Source organism: Oncorhynchus nerka, linkage group LG6 (genome assembly GCF_034236695.1).
Source record: "Oncorhynchus nerka isolate Pitt River linkage group LG6, Oner_Uvic_2.0, whole genome shotgun sequence".
Classification (NCBI taxonomy): Eukaryota; Metazoa; Chordata; class Actinopteri; order Salmoniformes; family Salmonidae; genus Oncorhynchus; species Oncorhynchus nerka.
In genome coordinates, this window is record NC_088401.1 from 24,250,902 (window position 1) to 24,271,062 (window position 20,161).

General features: G+C 41.2%; 1 protein-coding gene across 1 annotated transcript in view; it reads right to left on the minus strand.

Moving 5' to 3' along the window:
* Positions 1 to 20,161, minus strand: part of LOC115131047 (piezo-type mechanosensitive ion channel component 2) — a 203,641-nt gene that overhangs the window by 64,276 nt on the left and 119,204 nt on the right. Inside the window, exons 5-6 of the mRNA XM_065019418.1 lie at positions 17,529 to 17,691; positions 367 to 709 (exon numbers count right to left, since the gene is read on the minus strand). Of these exons, the coding sequence (XP_064875490.1) occupies positions 367 to 709; positions 17,529 to 17,691 (506 nt within the window). The remainder of the gene's footprint in view (positions 1 to 366; positions 710 to 17,528; positions 17,692 to 20,161) is intronic.

Below are 20,161 nucleotides of genomic sequence, written 5' to 3' on the forward strand. Positions count from 1 at the left end.
ACATCACCAGTGAGACTGGATGGAGCAGTTTGCATTGTATTTCCTAATATTGACTTTACGTTGTTGTCCAATCGCATCTCTGATTTTTACATTTCCCACCAGAGAATGAAAAATATGGCACCATTCTAGGTAAGGAAGTTTTACATTCTGTAAGGCTTTGGGAAACAAGGTTCATCCTAACCATTAATGTGTGTATCGTCTCATGCAAATGTTTAATATTGAATACTGAATGTTTCTAGGTAAAATGTCATAAAGTTCAATCAATGATTAATTCAAGTCAATTCAAGGAAATTAGAAATTGAGTAACTGCACTGCTCTGTTAATACGTTTGGGATTGTCAGTCTTCGTTTGAGTGAGGGCACTTACCTGTAAGGCCCAGTAATATGGTGACCACTACTTTCCCTGCAGTGGTAATAAGATTCCCAATGATCTCCTTGACTTTGGACGCCACCGCCGCTATCTGACGAAGGATTATCATCTTAGTGCTCTCCTCCTCTTCTTCACCTTCCCCTTCTTCCCCCTCTCCTGTCTCCTCCACCTCGTCCCCGGTCATCTCTTCATCCCCGTGTTCATAGTCCTCCTCGAACACCAGGTCGTCCTCCTCCATCCACACCTCCTCCCTTTTCTCCTCCACCTCCTCCCTTTTCTCCTCCTCCACCTCCTCCCTTTTCTCCCCCTCATCTTCCTCATCCTCGTCTTCCTTCTTTTCCTGGGGAAAGAAGATGAATACAATGAGTATCAACGCAGAAATTAATAACCTGTACACCCTGCTCCATTGAGTAGAAACGGCTTTGCTGAGTAGCCCTGCTTTGTTGAGAGAAATCAATCCAATAGACTGTGAAGACATAGTATTGGATGAAGTCAATGTATTGCCAATATGTCTGATACTTTGAGTGTTTCTGTGTAGAGACAACAGAGCTGAGCGAAAAACCCTGTCAAGCATTTGATGCAGAACCATGTTGCAGCGAAGCTGCTGATAGAGGTTTTAAGGAGGGTCTGAGGAGTTACGTCCCATTGTAATGATTAATGAGAAGGGTTAGTGGAGAGATTACAGGTCTGTTTGACTGTGACATACAGCAGGACCGTACTCCAGCCATTTGAACTAGCTGTCTCTTTTTAAGGCATCAAACGACTAAACAAGTCTAATGACTGCCTCCAATTCAGCAAACCTGCACTTTTCACTAAACATCAGCCAGTGCGTGTTTTGATTTAAATGGCAATTATACTGTTGGCTATTTAAGACTGCTGCCATGCAAACCAGCATATGGATTGTAAAATGGTTAGCTTGCATTCTGGTTTACATTAGCCATGAGCTATAGTGTACATCTCATTGCATTTAATAAAGGTCAGAAAATAACATTGGTTCATAGCAGGCCATATGGTGAAGATAACAAAGGGAAAAAGCTAAACAACAGATTGTTATGTGTATTCATAACATAAATCCCAGGAAAACAATATATGTTGACCTTGCGTTATTGCTGGTATCTTCTGTACTATATTATAGATGTTGCTCTCCTTCTCCCATTTATAAATAATACATATGTCAACAGGTGCATTTCAAATGTACATAAAGACTCATTATTAGCCTGTTTGTCTGTGCATTAGATTATAAAGTGACATGCGTTAGGCGAAAGACTCTCCTAACGAGGTTAGGGGAACATAAATGAATCTACTGGGACATAACAGGATGGATGAGCATTAAGAGAAATTAGATTAGGTGTGGGACGCTGGAGACGAGACAGAATGTGGGCTTCACCTCAAAAGCAGCAGTCAGACTAGCTGACTCCGAACTGTGGTAGACGTTCAACGTTGGTTAACGTATGTTTTTATCATATGTACTTCAAATGTCAGTTGTTAAAACTCACTAGGCTACCTCACCTGGCCAACATCCAGTGAAATTGCAGAGTGCCAAATTCAAAAACAGAAATACTCATTATAAAAATTAATAAAACATACAAGTGTTATACATCGGTTTAAAGATGAACTTCTTGTTAATCCAACCATGGTGTCTGATTTAAAAAAGGCTTTACGGCAGAAGCATACCATGCGATTATCTGAGAACAGCGCCCAGCAGACAAATCATTACAAACAGTAACCGGCCAAGTAGAGGAGTTACACAAGTCAGAAATAGTGATAAAATGTATCACTTACCTTTGATGATCTTCATATGGTTGCACTCACAAGACTCCCATTTACTCAATAAATGTTTGTTTTGTTCGATAAAGTCCATGTTTATATCCAAAAACCTCAGTTTTGTTCACCCGTATTGTTCAGTAATCCACAGGCTCAAACGCAGTCGAAAAATCCAAATAGTATCCGTAAAATTAGTAGAAACATGTCAAACGGTGTTAATAATCAATCGTCAGGTTGATTTTAGTCCTAATACTCAATAATATTTCAACAGGACAATAACGTTGTCAATATAAAGGGTAAACAAGAAAGGAGCCCTCTCGGTCGCGTGCATGAAAAAGCTCTGGGACACTGAATGGTCCACTCATTCAGAGTGGTCTTACTCCCTAATTTTTCAGAATACACGCCTGAAACCATTTCTAAAGACTGTTGATATCTAGTGGAAGCCATAGGAAGTGCAATTTGAGTCCTAAGTCAATGGATACTGTAATGGCATTCAATAGAAAACTACAAAAATATTCCACTTCCGGGACGGATTTTTCTCAGGTTTTTATCCGGCCAAATCAGTTCTGTTATACTCACAGACATTATCTTAACAGTTTCGGAAATGTTAGAGTGCTTTCTATCCAAATCTATATGCATATCATAGCTTCTGGGCCTGAGTAGCAGTCAGTTTACTTTGGGCATGCTTTTCATCCGGATGTAAAAACAGTGCCCCCTACCCTAGTGAAGTTAATTCAATTTAGAAACAAGGCCATTTAGAAACATTTTAGATAAAGTGTTTAAAAATATACATGTTAGTTGCATAGTAGTTACAACTGTTATAGGTCTACCTGTTTGTAACGTTGTAACAATGTGTATTTACACCGTAATTATACCTAGCCTACTTATATAAATACATAGGTTTCAGGATCCTTTTCAACACTGGAAATGACCATAAGGTAGCAGACAATGGACAAAAGTATACCATTTATGTCACAAGAAGCAATATTTTACACAACCATAAAAAACTAAAGCAGTGGTATAAAATTAAACTGTGATGGAGATTCAAATTGAACGCACCTGCTCTTTTACATACTTTGCACAAAAGATGTGTCAAGTAACATTGTGGATATTGTTCAAACAAAATATGAATGATATGCACTCAAGTCATAACAATCATTTAATTTATACAGCAGGCTTTGATGCTTACATCTAGAGGCATTAATCATAGGTTCACTGTCCAATGTATCAGTCCAAATAAACAATACACTGAAGCCATAACTATGAGGAAATACAATTCTGCTGGTCCGGAAGGGAAACACAAGAAACATGAAGGCTTCTGGGCATCGACATGTTATTTCTGGATTGGAATAATGGCCAAAAATGGTACGTTATAACAAAAAAGGAAATTCAAAAGGCCCTGGATTGGAATAGTTCAACGTTTGATATTTGTCACAATAAATACAATTTGAAGGAAAAACGAAGAAAGTTTTGCTTCAGAAACAGACATCACTAATGAAATAAAAAGCTCCCATTTCTGAACACAGAAAAAGCTATTGCTAAAAAACGAAACTATTCTTCAGAAAAAAAGTGTTGTCATATGGGTACATGTGGTCATCTGAGATTAATTGGCATAATTTCCTAAAAACGTTATTCTCTCATGGTTCATATAGACACATAATAGTCCAACGTGTGAGATGAAAGAATCGTTGGCGATTCGGCTGAGAACTCGAGACACTCGTTCAGTCACTGGGAACCTCAAACTGGACCATGGTTAAACCACATCTAAACCAGGTTGATCCTTTCAACAGCACACTCTGGTTTAATATCTACACTGCAGTCAGCAATTACAGAACTGAAATAAAAAAAATATTAGTGCAGCCTAATCACTTGTTTATTTGAAAGGGGCCTACATGGTAATTTAAAAAAATCTGCCTACATATTTCCCCTACTCTATATTTATTATACCACCACAATGAATGAGCGCTCTGTGCGATCACTCGCCGCCCTATCGCAAAATCTCCACAGAGTAACACAAACAAGTCTTTCTCGCTAGAGCCTGAGAGAAAATACCAAAGTCAGTAATCTGCTCACTATCGGCCGTGGCATATCATAATTGATCAAACAAGTTGCATTTGATGAAGCCCGGTTTATTTAACCGTGGCAACTGCTCCCATGTGGCCGTCGGGTGGCCGCGCCAATGCAGCTTGCAGCTGGGAGTTCAAACCCCAATGCTCAACAGAGGAGGCAGCGAAATAACCAAAGGCTCCCTAATCAACCTCCTGAGGGATCAGATTCCACATCGTCCTCCCGGCTCTCACAAACAGGCTCTCAGTCTGTCCACAGGCCGCACCTACTGAAACATACCATATCACTAACACACTGTGAGATGATGGAGGTGGTGGCTGGAGTCAGTGGGGTTTAATGTAGCCAGTCTAGACGTCAGCACCTCCCCTGGTAGGTCTACTGCTGGTTCACTGTACCATATTATAACTAGTACATACTACCGGTTCACTGTACAGTATTATAACTAGTACATACTACCGGTTCACTGTACAGTATTATAACTAGTACATACTACCGGTTCACTGTACAGTATTATAACTAGTACATACTACCGGTTCATTGTACAGTATTATAACTAGTACATACTACCGGTTCACTGTACAGTATTATAACTAGTACATACTACCGGTTCACTATACAGTATTATGACTAGTACATACTACCGGTTCACTGTACAGTATTATAACTAGTACATACTACCGGTTCACTGTACAGTATTATAACTAGTACATACTACCGGTTCATTGTACAGTATTATAACTAGTACATACTACCGGTTCACTGTACAGTATTATAACTAGTACATACTACCGGTTCACTATACAGTATTATGACTAGTACATACTACCGGTTCATTGTACAGTATTATGACTAGTACATACGGCTGGTTTACTGTACAGTATTATAACTAGTACATACTACCGGTTAATTGTACAGTATTATAACTAGTACATACTACCGGTTCACTGTACAGTATTATAACTAGTACATACTACCGGTTCATTGTACAGTATTATGACTAGTACATACTACCGGTTCACTGTACAGTATTATAACTAGTACATACTACCGGTTAATTGTACAGTATTATAACTAGTACATACTACCGGTTCACTGTACAGTATTATAACTAGTACATACTACCGGTTCATTGTACAGTATTATAAATAGTACATACTACCGGTTCACTGTACAGTATTATAACTAGTACATACTACCGGTTCACTGTACAGTATTATAACTAGTACATAATACCGGTTCATTGTACAGTATTATAACTAGTACATACTACCGGTTCATTGTACAGTATTATGACTAGTACATACTACCGGTTCATTGTACAGTATTATAACTAGTACATACTACCGGTTCACTGTACAGTATTATAACTAGTACATACTACCGGTTCATTGTACAGTATTATAACTAGTACATACTACCGGTTCACTGTACAGTATTATAACTAGTACATACTACCGGTTCACTGTACAGTATTATAACTAGTACATACTACCGGTTCACTGTACAGTATTATAACTAGTACATACTACCGGTTCACTGTACAGTATTATAACTAGTACATACTACCGGTTCATTGTACAGTATTATGACTAGTACATACTACCGGTTCATTGTACAGTATTATAACTAGTACATACTACCGGTTCATTGTACAGTATTATAACTAGTACATACTACCGGTTCATTGTACAGTATTATAACTAGTACATACTACCGGTTCATTGTACAGTATTATAACTAGTACATACTACCGGTTCATTGTACAGTATTATAACTAGTACATACTACCGGTTCATTGTACAGTATTATAACTAGTACATACTACCGGTTCATTGTACAGTATTATGACTAGTACATACTACCGGTTCATTGTACAGTATTATAACTAGTACATACTACCGGTTCATTGTACAGTATTATAACTAGTACATACTACCGGTTCACTGTACAGTATTATGACTAGTACATACTACCGGTTCATTGTACAGTATTATAACTAGTACATACTACCGGTTCACTGTACAGTATTATAACTAGTACATACTACCGGTTCACTGTACAGTATTATAACTAGTACATACTACCGGTTCACTGTACAGTATTAAAACTAGTACATACTACCGGTTCACTGTACAGTATTATAACCAGTACATACTACCGGTTCACTGTACAGTATTATAACTAGTACATACTACCGGTTCACTGTACAGTATTATGACTAGTACATACTACCGGTTCATTGTACAGTATTATAACTAGTACATACTACCGGTTCATTGTACAGTATTATAACTAGTACATACTACCGGTTCACTGTACAGTATTATGACTAGTACATACTACCGGTTCATTGTACAGTATTATGACTAGTACATACTACCGGTTCATTGTACAGTATTATGACTAGTACATACTGCTGGTTCACTGTACAGTATTATAACTAGTACATACTACCGGTTCATTGTACAGTATTATAACTAGTACATACTACCGGTTCATTGTACAGTATTATAACTAGTACATACTACCGGTTCATTGTACAGTATTATGACTAGTACATACTGCTGGTTCACTGTACAGTATTATAACTAGTACATACTACCGGTTCATTGTACAGTATTATAACTAGTACATACTAGTACATAGTTTCTGTTTTCAACTGACCAAAAATATTGTCAGACTACTATTGCATACATTATCTTACTACATTACTTTTCTATCAAGCCTTGTACTTTTGCCACAGAAAATGAGGGTATTTGCTTTCACTAAGCCTTTAAGCGTGTGAAAAACTTAAGGGATATTGCAAGAAGTGGGCAGGCCTGTCGAGTGAAGCCACAAAGGCCGAATCCAATTCTATGTCCCCAACCACAAGCCTCAGTTTAGTACCTTACAAATGACACATATAAAACCCAAGGGAAACCTAACACCAAATGCATTTGGAACCATTCAGCTATTCAGCCAGTTCTCTGTAAATTAGTCTATTGGTAAAGCCACAAATAACCAGATCAGACGTTGAGGCTTCTAAGGCTCCTATGAACAATAACATCCGGTGGTCCTGCTTGGTTCAGATGGTAAGACAGAGCTGCTAGCAATCGGTTTTCCTGTTTTACATCCATAGGCTTATTTTTTATTTTTTTATTTTACCCCCCTTTTCTCCCCAATTTCATGGTATCCAATTGTTAGTAGTTACTATCTTGTCTCATCGCTACAACTCCCGTACGGGCTCGGGAAAGGCGAAGGTTGAAAGCCATGCGTCCTCCGAAACGCAACCCAACCAAGCCGCACTGTGGGATGACTTGGAATGCCGCATTAGTTCCCGACCTCACTAACGTTCCTGTGGCTGAATGGAAGCAAGTCCCCGCAGCAATGTTCCAACATCGAGTGGAAAGCATTCCCAGAGGAGTGGAGGCTATAACGCAGCAAAGGGGGGACCAACTCCATAATAATGCCCATGATTTTGGAATGAGATTTTCAACAAGCAGGTGTCCACATACTTTTGGTCATGTAGTGTATGAGCTTGTCTGACTACCACGCTTCCTGCTGCCAACTTCACATTTTAGAATCTCCTAAAAGAGCTACAAGATGGCTTTTCGACATTCATTAGTAAATAATCCTACATTCTGGGATCAATTTGAAATGTAACTAAATTCATTCCTAATGATCAATACAAATTAAGTAGATGACCTCTGGATTCTATGGGATGCCACCAAAGGTTTTGTTAAAAATAATGCAACTGCATTTGCATCTGGGTTGAATGAATTACAATTAAAGAATATATCAGGCTATTGCATCCCCCAATAGTCCAAATGTGAAATACGTACCCTTGCCGATATCATGGGCAGAAAGGGTGCAGCATTCCAGGATTGGAAAGATACACACACATTACCAGGCAACTTATTTTTTTTCTATATTTACAATTTAGGTCAGCTATGCTGGTCTATGGTCCCTTGGGAATCCCAACCACCGAACCATCCAATGATGGGATTTCTAAATCAATTGTAACTATGAGCTCCCGAAAGGACTGATCTCTATAATATAAACGACTACTGGAAAGCTCATATTCTGGATGGAAACATGTTAGCTGGTTCTACACCTGCATTGCTTGCTGTTTGAGGTTTTAGGCTGGGTTTCTATACAGCACTTTGAGATATCAGCTGATGTACGAAGGGCTATATAAATACATTTGATTTGATTTGAGGGAAGGGGTTGGGAGATTAGGGGTGGAGGCCCACTTCATTTTTTGTTTAGTTTTTCTGTTTATACTAAGGTTATTATTATTATTATTATTATTATTAACATTTTAAATTACGATCAAAATGATAAATAGTTTGTAGTTATGTACCTTTTGCTATGTTTTTCTTAATTTAGTCACAAAAAAAGACACCACTGATCTATTGCGCTACACTGAGTATACAAAACATTAAGAACACCTGCTCTTTCCATGACACAGACTGACCAGGTGAATACAGGTGAAAGCTATGATCCCTTATTGATGTCACTTGTTAAATCCTCTTCAGTCAGTGTAGATGAAGGGGAGGAGACAGGTTAAAGAAGGATTTTTAAGCTTTGAGACAATTGAGACATGGATTGTGTATCTGTGCCATTGAGAGGGTGAATGGGCAAGACACAATATTTAAGTGTCTTTGAACGGGGTATGGTAGTAGGTGCCAGATGCACCGGTTTGTGTCAAGAACGACAACACTGCTGGGTTTTTCACGCTCAACAGATCCCTGTGTGTGTCAAGAACGGTCATCCGCCCAAAGGACATCCTATCAACTTGACACAACTGTGGAAAGCATTGGAGTCCATGCACCGACGAATTGAGTCTGTTCTGACGTCAAAATGGGGGAGTGCAAGTCAATATTAGGAAGGTGTTCCTAATGTTTTGTACACTCAGTGTATTTGTATAACTTGATGTGATGAGTATTATCACATCAATAAAAATACCAGTATAATACATTTTTTACAAGCTTTAAAAAAGATGGCACCATTGCATGGACAGGGCAGGGGAAGGGGAATGCAATTAGGCACATTATTTGGCATGTCCAAGAATATTTTCCCTCAGCTACAACAAAATGGATCTTATCTGAAGTAAAGCCCTTGTCACATATAGTCACATATAGTACATTCAGAAAGTACTCAGACCCACTGACTTTTCCACATTTTGTTACGTTGCAGCTTTATTCTAAAATGGTTTAAATAAAACAAACATCCTCATTAATCTACACACAACACCCCGTAATGACAAAGCGAAAGCTGTTTTTTAGAAATGTTTGAACATTTATTAAAAATAAAAAACAGAAATACCTTATTTACATAAGTATTCAGACCCTTTGCTATGAGATTCGAAATTGAGCTCAGGTGAATCCTGTTTCCATTGATCATCCTTGAGATGTTTCTACAACTTGATTGGAGTCCACCTGTGGTAAATTCATGTGTTGAGGCACAGATCTTGGGAATGGTATCAAAAAATGTCTGCAGCATTGAAGGTCCCCAAGAACACAGTGGCCTCCATAATTTTTAAATTGAAGAAGTTTGGAACCACCAAGACTTCCTAGTGCTGGCCGCCCGGCCAAACTGAGCAATCGGGGGAGAAGGGCCTTGGTCAGGGAGGTGACCAAGAACTCGATGGTCACTCTGACAGAGCTCCAGAGTTCCTCTGTGGGGATGGGAGAACCTTCCAGTAGGACAACCATCTCTGCAGCACTCCACCAATCAGGCCTTTATGGTAGTGGCCAGACGGAATCCACTCCTCAGTCAAAGGCACATGGCAGCCCGCTGGGACTGGGAGACTAGTCAGGATCGAGGGAAAGATGTATGGAGCAAAGTACAGAGAGATCCTTGATGAAAACTTGCACCGTAGCAATCAGGACCACAGACTGGGTTGAAGGTTCACCTTCCAACAGGACAACGACGCTAAGCACACAGTCAAGACAACGCAGGAGTGGCTTTGGGACAAGTCTCCGAATTTCCTTGAGTGGCCCAACCAGAGCCCAGACTTGAACCCGATCGAACTTCTCTGGAGAAACCTGAAAATAGCTGTGCAGCAACGTTCCCCATCCAACCTGACAGAGCGTGCGAGGATCTGCATAGAAGAACAGGAGAAACTCTCCAAATACAGGTGTGCCAAGCTTGCAGCGTCAAACCCAAGAAGACTCAAGGCTCTAATCGCTACCAAAGGTGCTTCAACAAAGTACTGAGTAAAGGTTCTTAATACTTATGTTAATGTGATATTTCAGTTGTTTATTTAATACATTTGAATAAGGCCATAACGTAACCAAATGTGGAAATCTGTAGGCATCAGTAGCGGCCACCATTGTCTTGTCCCTTTCCTACAGTAGCTTCTAGCTAGTATCAGCTAGCTACATCTGTAACTAGTTAACTACCATTGACTAGCCTACAGACTAGCCCACAGGTCCATGGACTAACTTTAGCATCAGAGTGAGCCTGTACATTGGCAAGTGTGATGACTAGGCTGTGGAGTTGTGAGAGAGCCAGCCAGTGATCAGAGCAGAGCAGAAAGGAGTACAGCGGGGCAGTATGGTGGTGAGGTTCTAATTAGCCCCTGAGTCATACAACTGTAAAGGACCCTGCCAAGGGAGGGTGGGGGGAGGCACATACCAACTCATTACCACTCCACAACACGCTGTACACTTGGAGAGAACACGTCCCCACACTTCTTTTATTAGGGGAGAGGGAGTAGGGAGAGAGAGAGAGAGAGAGAGAGAGAGAGAGAGAGAGAGAGAGAGAGAGAGAGAGAGAGAGAGAGAGAGAGAGAGAGAGAGAGAGAGAGAGAGAGAGAGAAGAGGGGGAAAGTTTGGAGCAGGAGCCCGGTCCTGGCACTGAGATTCTTTCACTGGCACCAGATGAGGAGCAGTGAGAATACGAGTCACCAGATGAGGAGTGGTGAAGATACGAGCTAACAGATGAGTGGTGAAGATACGAGCCACCAGATGAGGGGCGGTGAGAATACGAGCCACCAAATGAGAAGCGGTGAGAATACGAGCCACCAAATGAGAAGCGGTGAGAATACGAGCCACCAAATGAGAAGCGGTGAGAATACGAGCCACCAAATGAGAAGCGGTGAGAATACGAGCCACCAAATGAGAAGCGGTGAAGATACGAGCCACCAGATGAGGAGCGGTGAAGATACGAGCCACCAGATGAGGAGCGGTGAAGATACGAGCCACCAAATGAGAAGCGGTGAGAATACGAGCCACCAAATGAGAAGCGGTGAAGATACGAGCCACCAGATGAGGAGCGGTGAAGATACGAGCCACCAGATGAGGAGCGGTGAAGATGCAATCCACCAAGCACATGGCAGCAGAGTGAGAGATGATACAGAGTGGATAAGAGAGGAAGAGAGGACAGGTTAATAGGAGATAAGGGGAAACTATAGAAGACTAGAGGCATGGAAAGAGGACAGGAGATAATAGAACGTGAGAGGAGGAGAGGAAAGGACATACAGGAAGAGAGAGGAAAAAGAGGGAGAGGTAAGAAAGAGAGGAGTCTGGTAACCCTAGCACAAAATAAAATGTATGCACTCACTACTGTACGTCGCTCTGTATGTCGCACTACTGTACGTCCCCTTATCACCTATTAACCTGTCCTCTCTAAATTAATAAAATGTTCATGTGAAATGTAGCACTGCCGCTGTCGAAAACACAACCCCAGCTAATGTCGACCAGATGTGTCTCCTTCCCCTGGTGCTGGAATGCAAATGTATTGTTAATGGGAGCAAAACAGACAAAGATTAGGAAGTGCTGGTGCGCTGTGAGCGGCACATTCCGCGGCAACACAAATATTGAGCTAAGACTAATGTTGCACGAATTAGGATTTTCGCAGGATTACAGTGCCTTTTGTAAACTATTCCGACCGCTTTACTTTTTCAACATTTTGGTAGGTTACAGCCTTATTCTAAAATTGGAGAGGAAAAATCTACACACAATACCCCATAATGACAAAGCAAAAACAGGATTTTAGACGGAACTATTACATTTACATAAGTATTCAGAACCTTTACTCAGTACTTTGTTGAAGCACCTTTGGTAGCGATTACAGCCTCGAGTCTTCTTGGGTATGACGCTACAAGCTTGGCACACCTGTATATAGACAGGTGTGTGCCTTTCCAAATCATGTCCAATCAATTGAGTTTACCACAGGTGGACTCCAATCAAGTTGTAGAAGCATCTCAAGGATGATCAATGGAAACAGGATGCACCTGAGCTCAATTTTGAGTCTCATAGCAAAGGGTCTGAATACTTATGTAAATAAGGTATTTCTGTTTATCTTTTTTATAAAACTGTTTTTACTTTGTCATTATGGGTATTGTGTGTAGATTATTTAATACATTTTACAAAAAGGCTGTAACGTAACAAAATGTGGAAAAGGTCAAGGGGTCTGAATACTTTCGGAAGGCATGTGTTCTTGTGGTTTAGGCACGCACGGTTCCGTCGGCATCGGAGAGGCATCGGAGAGGGGTTTAGTCGGTTGGCGTTTAGACAGCTCGGTGATTAACACACAGAGAAAGTCAAAATGAGTAGTGGTGGGGATTACACAAACACATCCCTAAAATTAGGCATGAAAAATGGACCTCAGACTTCAGTCAAAGTGAATTATTGAATTACAGATGGACAGCCAACGAGAGAGAGAGAGAGAGAGAGAGAGAGAGAGAGAGAGACGGAGAGCTGTGCCCATGGAGACAGGAGCCCAACATTGGGAGCCGAGCATCTTTTTAATAAAGGTAATGCTTTTATGTCACAGAGTCAGACAGAGTCAGACATAACATGAACCACACACTCCACTTAGAGTAAAAGACATTAGGCGGTGGATATTAATGTTGTGTTTCCTGTGTCCTGCCAACAGTCAATCAGTCTGGTGCCTCACCTGTCACTGTGTCACGGTCTCAGAGGCATCCCATACATGTAATGACTGTGACTCACCCTGGCACCACATAAATCAGGCTGGTGTCAAAGCAGGCCATCTATACGCCAATGATTGCAAAACAAGATGTGGCTCAAGGAGGGAGGAGAAAACCATCAAGAGTAAACACATGACATGCCAAAACGGTGGGAGAAAACTAGGCAGAGTGTTTGCAGCCGGGTGAAATACTGGCCTATGACACAGGGAGGGGGTGGGGGGGAGAGAAAACTAGGCAGAGTGTTTACAGCCACGTCAAATACTGGCCTATGAGACAGAGGAGGAGAAAACTAGGGAGAGTGTTAGCAGCCAGGTCAAATACTGGCCTATGAGACAGAGGGGGAGAAAACTAGGCAGAGTGTTAGCAGCCAGGTCAAATACTGGCCTATGAGACAGAGGAGGAGACGCCAAAATCAGAGAATAAGGAAAAAAATAAGCAGGACTCCAAGACTTTTTGCAAAAGCTGGTCTGAGCCACATGGCCGAAAACAGCTCGACCTTGGAACAGGACGCATGCTGGTATGTGTCAAATGAAGGCAAAAAAAAAGAGAGTTGCAGGGAACGGGCCACATAACGAAGGCCAAACGAAGGTGCCAGGGAGCTATGGATCAATCGAGGCATTGTGGAAGACGGTACTCGGGTTAAAGTCAACGAGCAGAACAGAGTCACACAAGCCCAAGGTCGCAGAGGGTCGCAGAGGGTCACCAGGGGTCAGGAGAGGGGGTGCCTTCAGAAAGTATTCATAGCCCTTGACTTATTCCACATTTTATTGTGCTCCAGCCTGAATTCAAAATTGATTAAATAGATGACAAAGTGAAAACATGTTTTTAGAAATGTTGGCAAATGTATTGAAGATAAAATACAGATACATCTAATTTACATAAGTATTAACACCACTTTTTAGAAGCACCTTTGGCAACGATTACAACTGTGAGTCTTTCTTGGTTAGTCTCTAAGAGATTTCCACACCTGGATTGTGCAACATTTGCCCACTATTCAAGCAAACTGGTTGTTGATCATTGCTAGACAACCATTTTCAGGTCTTGCCATAGATTTTCAAGTATATTTAAGTCAAAAGAGTAACTCGGCATCCCAGGGACATTCACCTTCTACTTGGTAAGCAACACCAGTGTAGATTTGTCCTTGTGTTTTAGGTTATTTTCCTGCTGAAAGGTGAATTCATCTCCCAGTGTCTGGTGGAAAGCAAACTGAACCAGGTTTTCCTCTAGGATTTTGCCTGTGCTTAGCTGTCACGTTCTGACCTTTTGTTTTGTCTTTGTTTTAGTATGGTCAGTGCGTGAGTTGGGGTGGGCAGTCTATGTTTGTTTTTCTATGTTGTATTTTGCATTTGGCCTGGTATGGTTCTCAATCAGAGGCAGGTGTCGTTAGTTGTCTCTGATTTAGAATCATACTTAGGTAGCCTTTTCCCACCTGTGTTTCGTGGGTGATTGTTTTCTGTGTCTGTGTGTTCCACACGGAACTGTTTCGGTTTTTGTTTCGGTCTTTCACTTTGTTATTTTGTATTTGTATAGTGTTCCGTTTGTATTATTAAAATGGACACATACCATGCTGCAAATTGGTCCGACTTCTCTTACTCCTCATCAGAGGAAGACGAATCCCGTTACATTAGCTCCATTCCATTTTTATCCTGAAAAACTCCCCAGTCCTTAATGATTACAAGCATACCTATAACATGATGCAGCCACCACTATGCTTGAAAATATGGAGATTGGTAGTCTGTAATGTTTTGTATTGAATTTGTATTCAGGGCAAAAGTTCATTGCTTTGCCACATTTCTTGCAGTATTATTTTAGTGCTTTTTTTGCAAACAGGATGCATGTTTTGTAATATTTTTATTCTGTACATGCATCCTTCCTTTCACTCTGTCAATTAGGTTAATACTGTGGAGTAACTACAATGTTGTTGATCCATCTTCAGTTTTCTCCTATCACAGCCATTAAACTCTGTAAATGTTTTAAAGTCACCATTCAATGTCTGCTATTTTGTATACATGTTTTACATCTACCAACAGGTGCCCCTCTTTGTGAGGCATTGGAAAACCTCAATGGTCTTTGTGGTTGAATCTGTGTTTGATATTCACTGCTCGACTGAGGGACGTTACAGATAATTATGTGACTTGTTAAGCACATTTTTACTCCTGAACTTATTTAGGCCTGACATAATAAAGGGGTTAAATACTTATTGACTCAAAACATTTCAGCTCTTAATTTTTAATTCATTTGTCATTCATTTTGAAAAACATCATTCCATTTTTACATTATGGGGTACTTACTGTGTGTAGGCCAGTGACAAAAAAAATCTATATTCAATCCATGTTAAATTCAGGCTGTAACACAACAACATGTGGAAAAAGTCAAGGGGTGCGAATACTTTCTGAATGCACTGTATGGGCGTCACTCTCTCTGCCATGGTCTTGGCCAGCAGAACAAGGCTACAACAAGAACCAAAGGGCCCAAATTGGACATGTGTTCACAGTTCCCCAACTAGCCAACAGCCGAATGAAGTGACTACAAAAATAGGACCTTTTCTTCACGGCTGCTGAGAGAAACCCAACATTCTTATTCTGATGGAGGGAAAAAGAACATCAGGCATTTGTCATAACTTTAATTTGGAGAACCGCTTGGTGGAGACCAAGATTTTTTACAATAAGGGGCTCTTAAATTGAATCAAGTGATCAAGTTCAAACAGTTCCAAGGACTGAACTTAATGCCATAAAATGGTTACAAAAAGATGACATGCTTTTCATATTTACTGCATTAATAATTGGGTATATCAATGCAATGTTTAGCTGGTGAAACACTACTTAATTATCCACTACCCGAAAGAATCCTTTAGACTGATGATACTCAACTTTAATAAAAACCACATGGTCAACTAAATCTAGATATCTAGAGTCTTGTACAGCAATATACATTTAGAATGACCCATTTATATGGTAACCATTGTTGGAATGACCCATTTTATACGGTAACCACTGTTGAAATGACCCATTTATACGGTAACCATTGTTGGAATGACCCATTTTATACGGTAACCACTGTTGAAATGACCCATTTTATACGGTAACCATTGTTGGAATGACCCATTTATATGGTAACCATTGTTGGAATGACCCATTTTATACGGTAACCACTGTTGAAATGACCCATTTTATACGGTAACCATTGTTGGAATGACCCATTTATACGGTAACCATTGTTGGAATGACCCATTTTATACGGTAACCATTGTTGGAATGACCCATTTTATATGGTAACCATTGTTGGAATGGCCCCTCCATCACCCACAAAACATAATGAACAAAGACAAATTCACATCCGCATTGAGGAATATGACAAACCCCCCAATTTCCTGTTCGGCTTCCGAACGCAATCTCTTTGGCTGCCGAGACCCAACCCGAGGCCCATTTCAGGAGAGTTGCTGTGTTTCTCATCAACTGACCTTAACCTATCCCCACCCTCTCTTTCGCTTCTCACTTGTACAACAGCTATCTCGTCTCCGAGGCATTTCATCTAGGCCTACATCTGTGTTGTGGCCGGTGTTCTGCCAGATGAACAGGCTCCACCAGTGTGTGTGTGTTGCCAGAACAACAGAGTGGCTCCAGAGGGATAGAAGCTTTCCAACACGCTCAGGGAGGCTGATCAAACACAGCAGTAGTGCCCCTTCACTAGGGAAAGAGAGAGAATCACAGTCCTGGGAAAAATCCCCCCCACAAACACACACACGCACAAACACACACACACGCACACAAATGATGGCTGTTTGGTATTCATCCAGACAGTAATGTGCTTCACTTATTACGCTCTCCCGGAGCTGCAGGGTCTAATTTAGTGCACCTGGAAGTGAGCAGCCAACAGCCCCCCTGCTATAAAATAGGAAGACGGATTGCAGCTCTCCATGCTCTGAGAGACCAGCGCACTGGAGACAGTGTGTGTGTGTGTTTTGATGACCAAACATATCCCCAAGATGAGGAAGGGTGGAGTCTTTGGTTGGATTACTGAGGATTAACATGTAATGTTAAGGAGTTAAGAGCTTACACTTTCACTGATTGCCTATGATTGCACAACTTTCTGTTGTGGTAACCAAACTGCCCCAGGAATTCTCTACTCTAGCCCCAGATAAGTTCAGTGTAAGCCCAATTTTACCCCAAAATATCAGAACAGGACAGAGGAAAGACAGCAGAGTATTTGGAGTGAGTTTATAAGACAAAGTTAAAGTATTTGTTTCTTCGGGTTCTGTTAGTCTTGTCATTACTCTTCTGTAAGTTCCTGGCCTGTATTGCGCTGTATTACATCAGACATTGATAAGGGTGTTGGAAGTTTAGGGTTCCCATCTAAATCCAAATAGACCAGGGCCCAACGTTTCTCTGTAGAGAGATGATGAGCTCACCTGATCTGGCTCGCAGTTGTCGTTGTGCTGCTGCGACGTGTCTTTCACCTGCTGCTTCTCCTCCAGACTCAGGCACAGCAGCCAGGTGACCAGGCCCGCCACGAACATGCCGATGTCTGGGATGAACACACGGATTCCGTTTCCTGCATCGGCACCTCGGACACTGCACACACGGACAGAGAGAAAGAAGGACAATCAGGACAGATGAGGATAAATGCTTTGAGTGTTATTCTGTCATTTTCAGATGCAGTAGCCTAAACTGTATTGTTTTATAAGGTTTCCTGTAAGTTGAGTGTCGATATTTGACGCCAGCATTGATAAAATGAAAACTGTACCAATTATGCTTCAATTGTACATTTACAATCTATGTGTTTACCACGAGACGATGGTTAAACACAATGTGGTTAAGAGCTAGTTTATATATAATGCAAAACATTCCTCTTAATGGCTTTTATGGATCATAACAAAGTAGTGTAATCGTTAAATCGTTTACAGTCTGAATTCCTCTTCTATAAATATATGGGTGCAGTATTTCCTCTTATACCTGACTGGTAACAAAATGAAGGCCAACCACATTCATTCATATTCCAATATTGTTGACAGGTATTGTCTTCTCACACAAAACACGGTGGATTGGCTATTGAAGTAAATCAGAGGCTCAATGAGGAAATGAAAAATGTAAAGGTAAACAAAGTAGGTATAAGGAAATGGCTATATAACGTCAAAGTACAGCCGGTCTATACATTGTGTACTATACATTGTGTACTATACATTGTCCTATACATCCTCTACATCGTATATATACATTTTGTCCTATACATTGTGTACTATACACAGTGTTTTACAGGCCTTTCTCAACCCACACCAATAAAAACATGGCCTGTATTACATTTTTAACAAATGTCATAAAACATGTGCATTCAAACTTCCAAAACCCCCTTCGAGCTAAAATAACGCCTGAGATGAAATTAAGTTTTTACGGGTGCCCTTTACTCAGTAGTGCACTGCACTAGCCTCTTAAAATACACTGAAAACATTTTGTTCCACAGAAAAGGCGTGAGTTATTCCCACTGTCCGCCCTGTTACAGCGCTGGTCCGGCTGGTTCTTATTGCCCATGCTCTGGAACTGTATGCTGTGCTGTGTCCGTTACCGTGGGCCCAACTCTGGTCCTCCTCTATTGGCCCAAAAAACATCTCGAGTGAAATGAAACCATCCAATCTTTCCCATGGCCTTCTTTCAATGCCACCGCCCCAACCCCAATTTCAATTGAAAAGTGTAACTTCTCAATTTTTCTATTTGCTCAGGTTCAAAGCAGTGAGTAGCAACACTAGGCAGATGTGAGAGAGAGAAGAAAAGTTATTTTTTAAACAGCTGAAGTGACATTTTCAGAGAAACCTTTTGAGCTACATTTTCTGTTAGTGAATTTGGAGTGTGGGCGCACAGTGCTGGCTTCTGGCTGGTAGGGAGCTTTTCATAAGAGGCCGATGTGGGAGCACACAACACAGTACACCCTCTATGAACCAAAGACAGCTCAGGAGGCTGGTATTTCTGGTGAGTCATAGTGCAATGCACTCTGGGAGACTGTGTGATCGGGGTGGGACCTAGACATCGCCAGAGGCACGGCCAGGGACACCGTGGGAGAGCACAAGGAGCATCACATTAGTGATGATGCTCCGAAAAAGAGCCAGGTCAAACAAGAAAAAACAAATCTACATATTAGTGTGTAAACAGTCAGTTAGTTTGGAAGGGATGACCGAGTCTAAAGGTAGAAAGACTGATAGTGAATCGGATTCTGTTATCAGTTTGAAGGCGTCAAGGAAGGCACTTTTAAAAAGCAGGTAGCCATTGCACAGGAACCTCTCCCCAAGAGGCCAATGGCAGTTGGGCCCCTGTGATGGCATGAGAAGAAATGGCTGTATAATCTCAGGATATTCAGGATATACTGCCACGAGCAGCAGATATCTCCGTAGACAGGATTTCTGACACAGTATAGCAGTAGATGGATATCCGAGTTTTCGCATGCTTGTTTTGCTTTGTTGTTGTGTTGCATAAAACTTTAAACAAATGTTTGGATTCCCATGGTGCTCACTCCGCATGAACCCCTACTGTCAAAGGCGAGCGGCCAGGGGAGGGCACAAACGCTTTGAACCGAGCGATATATGCCTTCGTAAAACATTCATAAGCTGCAGACGGCGCTAGTTAACACACTAGATAAAAACACATGAAAAAAACGGGGGCCCAAACAGCAGAGTCAACAAAAGCTCTTTGTAATGAAGCCTCTCTGTGTCTAAACGGTTTGCTTCTCTCTCGCCGTTTAAAGCGTCTTTCATCTCAGTCCTGCTCATAAAGACAGAGCTGTGGAGTTGAGAGCTGGCAACAGAAACCCTTGCACATGGCATTGATTTGGGACCGAAGATAATAACGGGTGTGATAAATAACCACCTTTAACCATCTCTACTCCAGGAAGCGGCATTAAAGGGTAGGCCATCAAAGTGGCTTGATGAACTGTACAGATTTAGCCTGTCAGTCTCATCTCTGGAAAGATATATTGTCTTCATAGACAAAGAAAAAAACATAGAAATGTAACTGGTTGATGGATACAGTGACAGGCTGCTACCGAGAGTGAACAGAG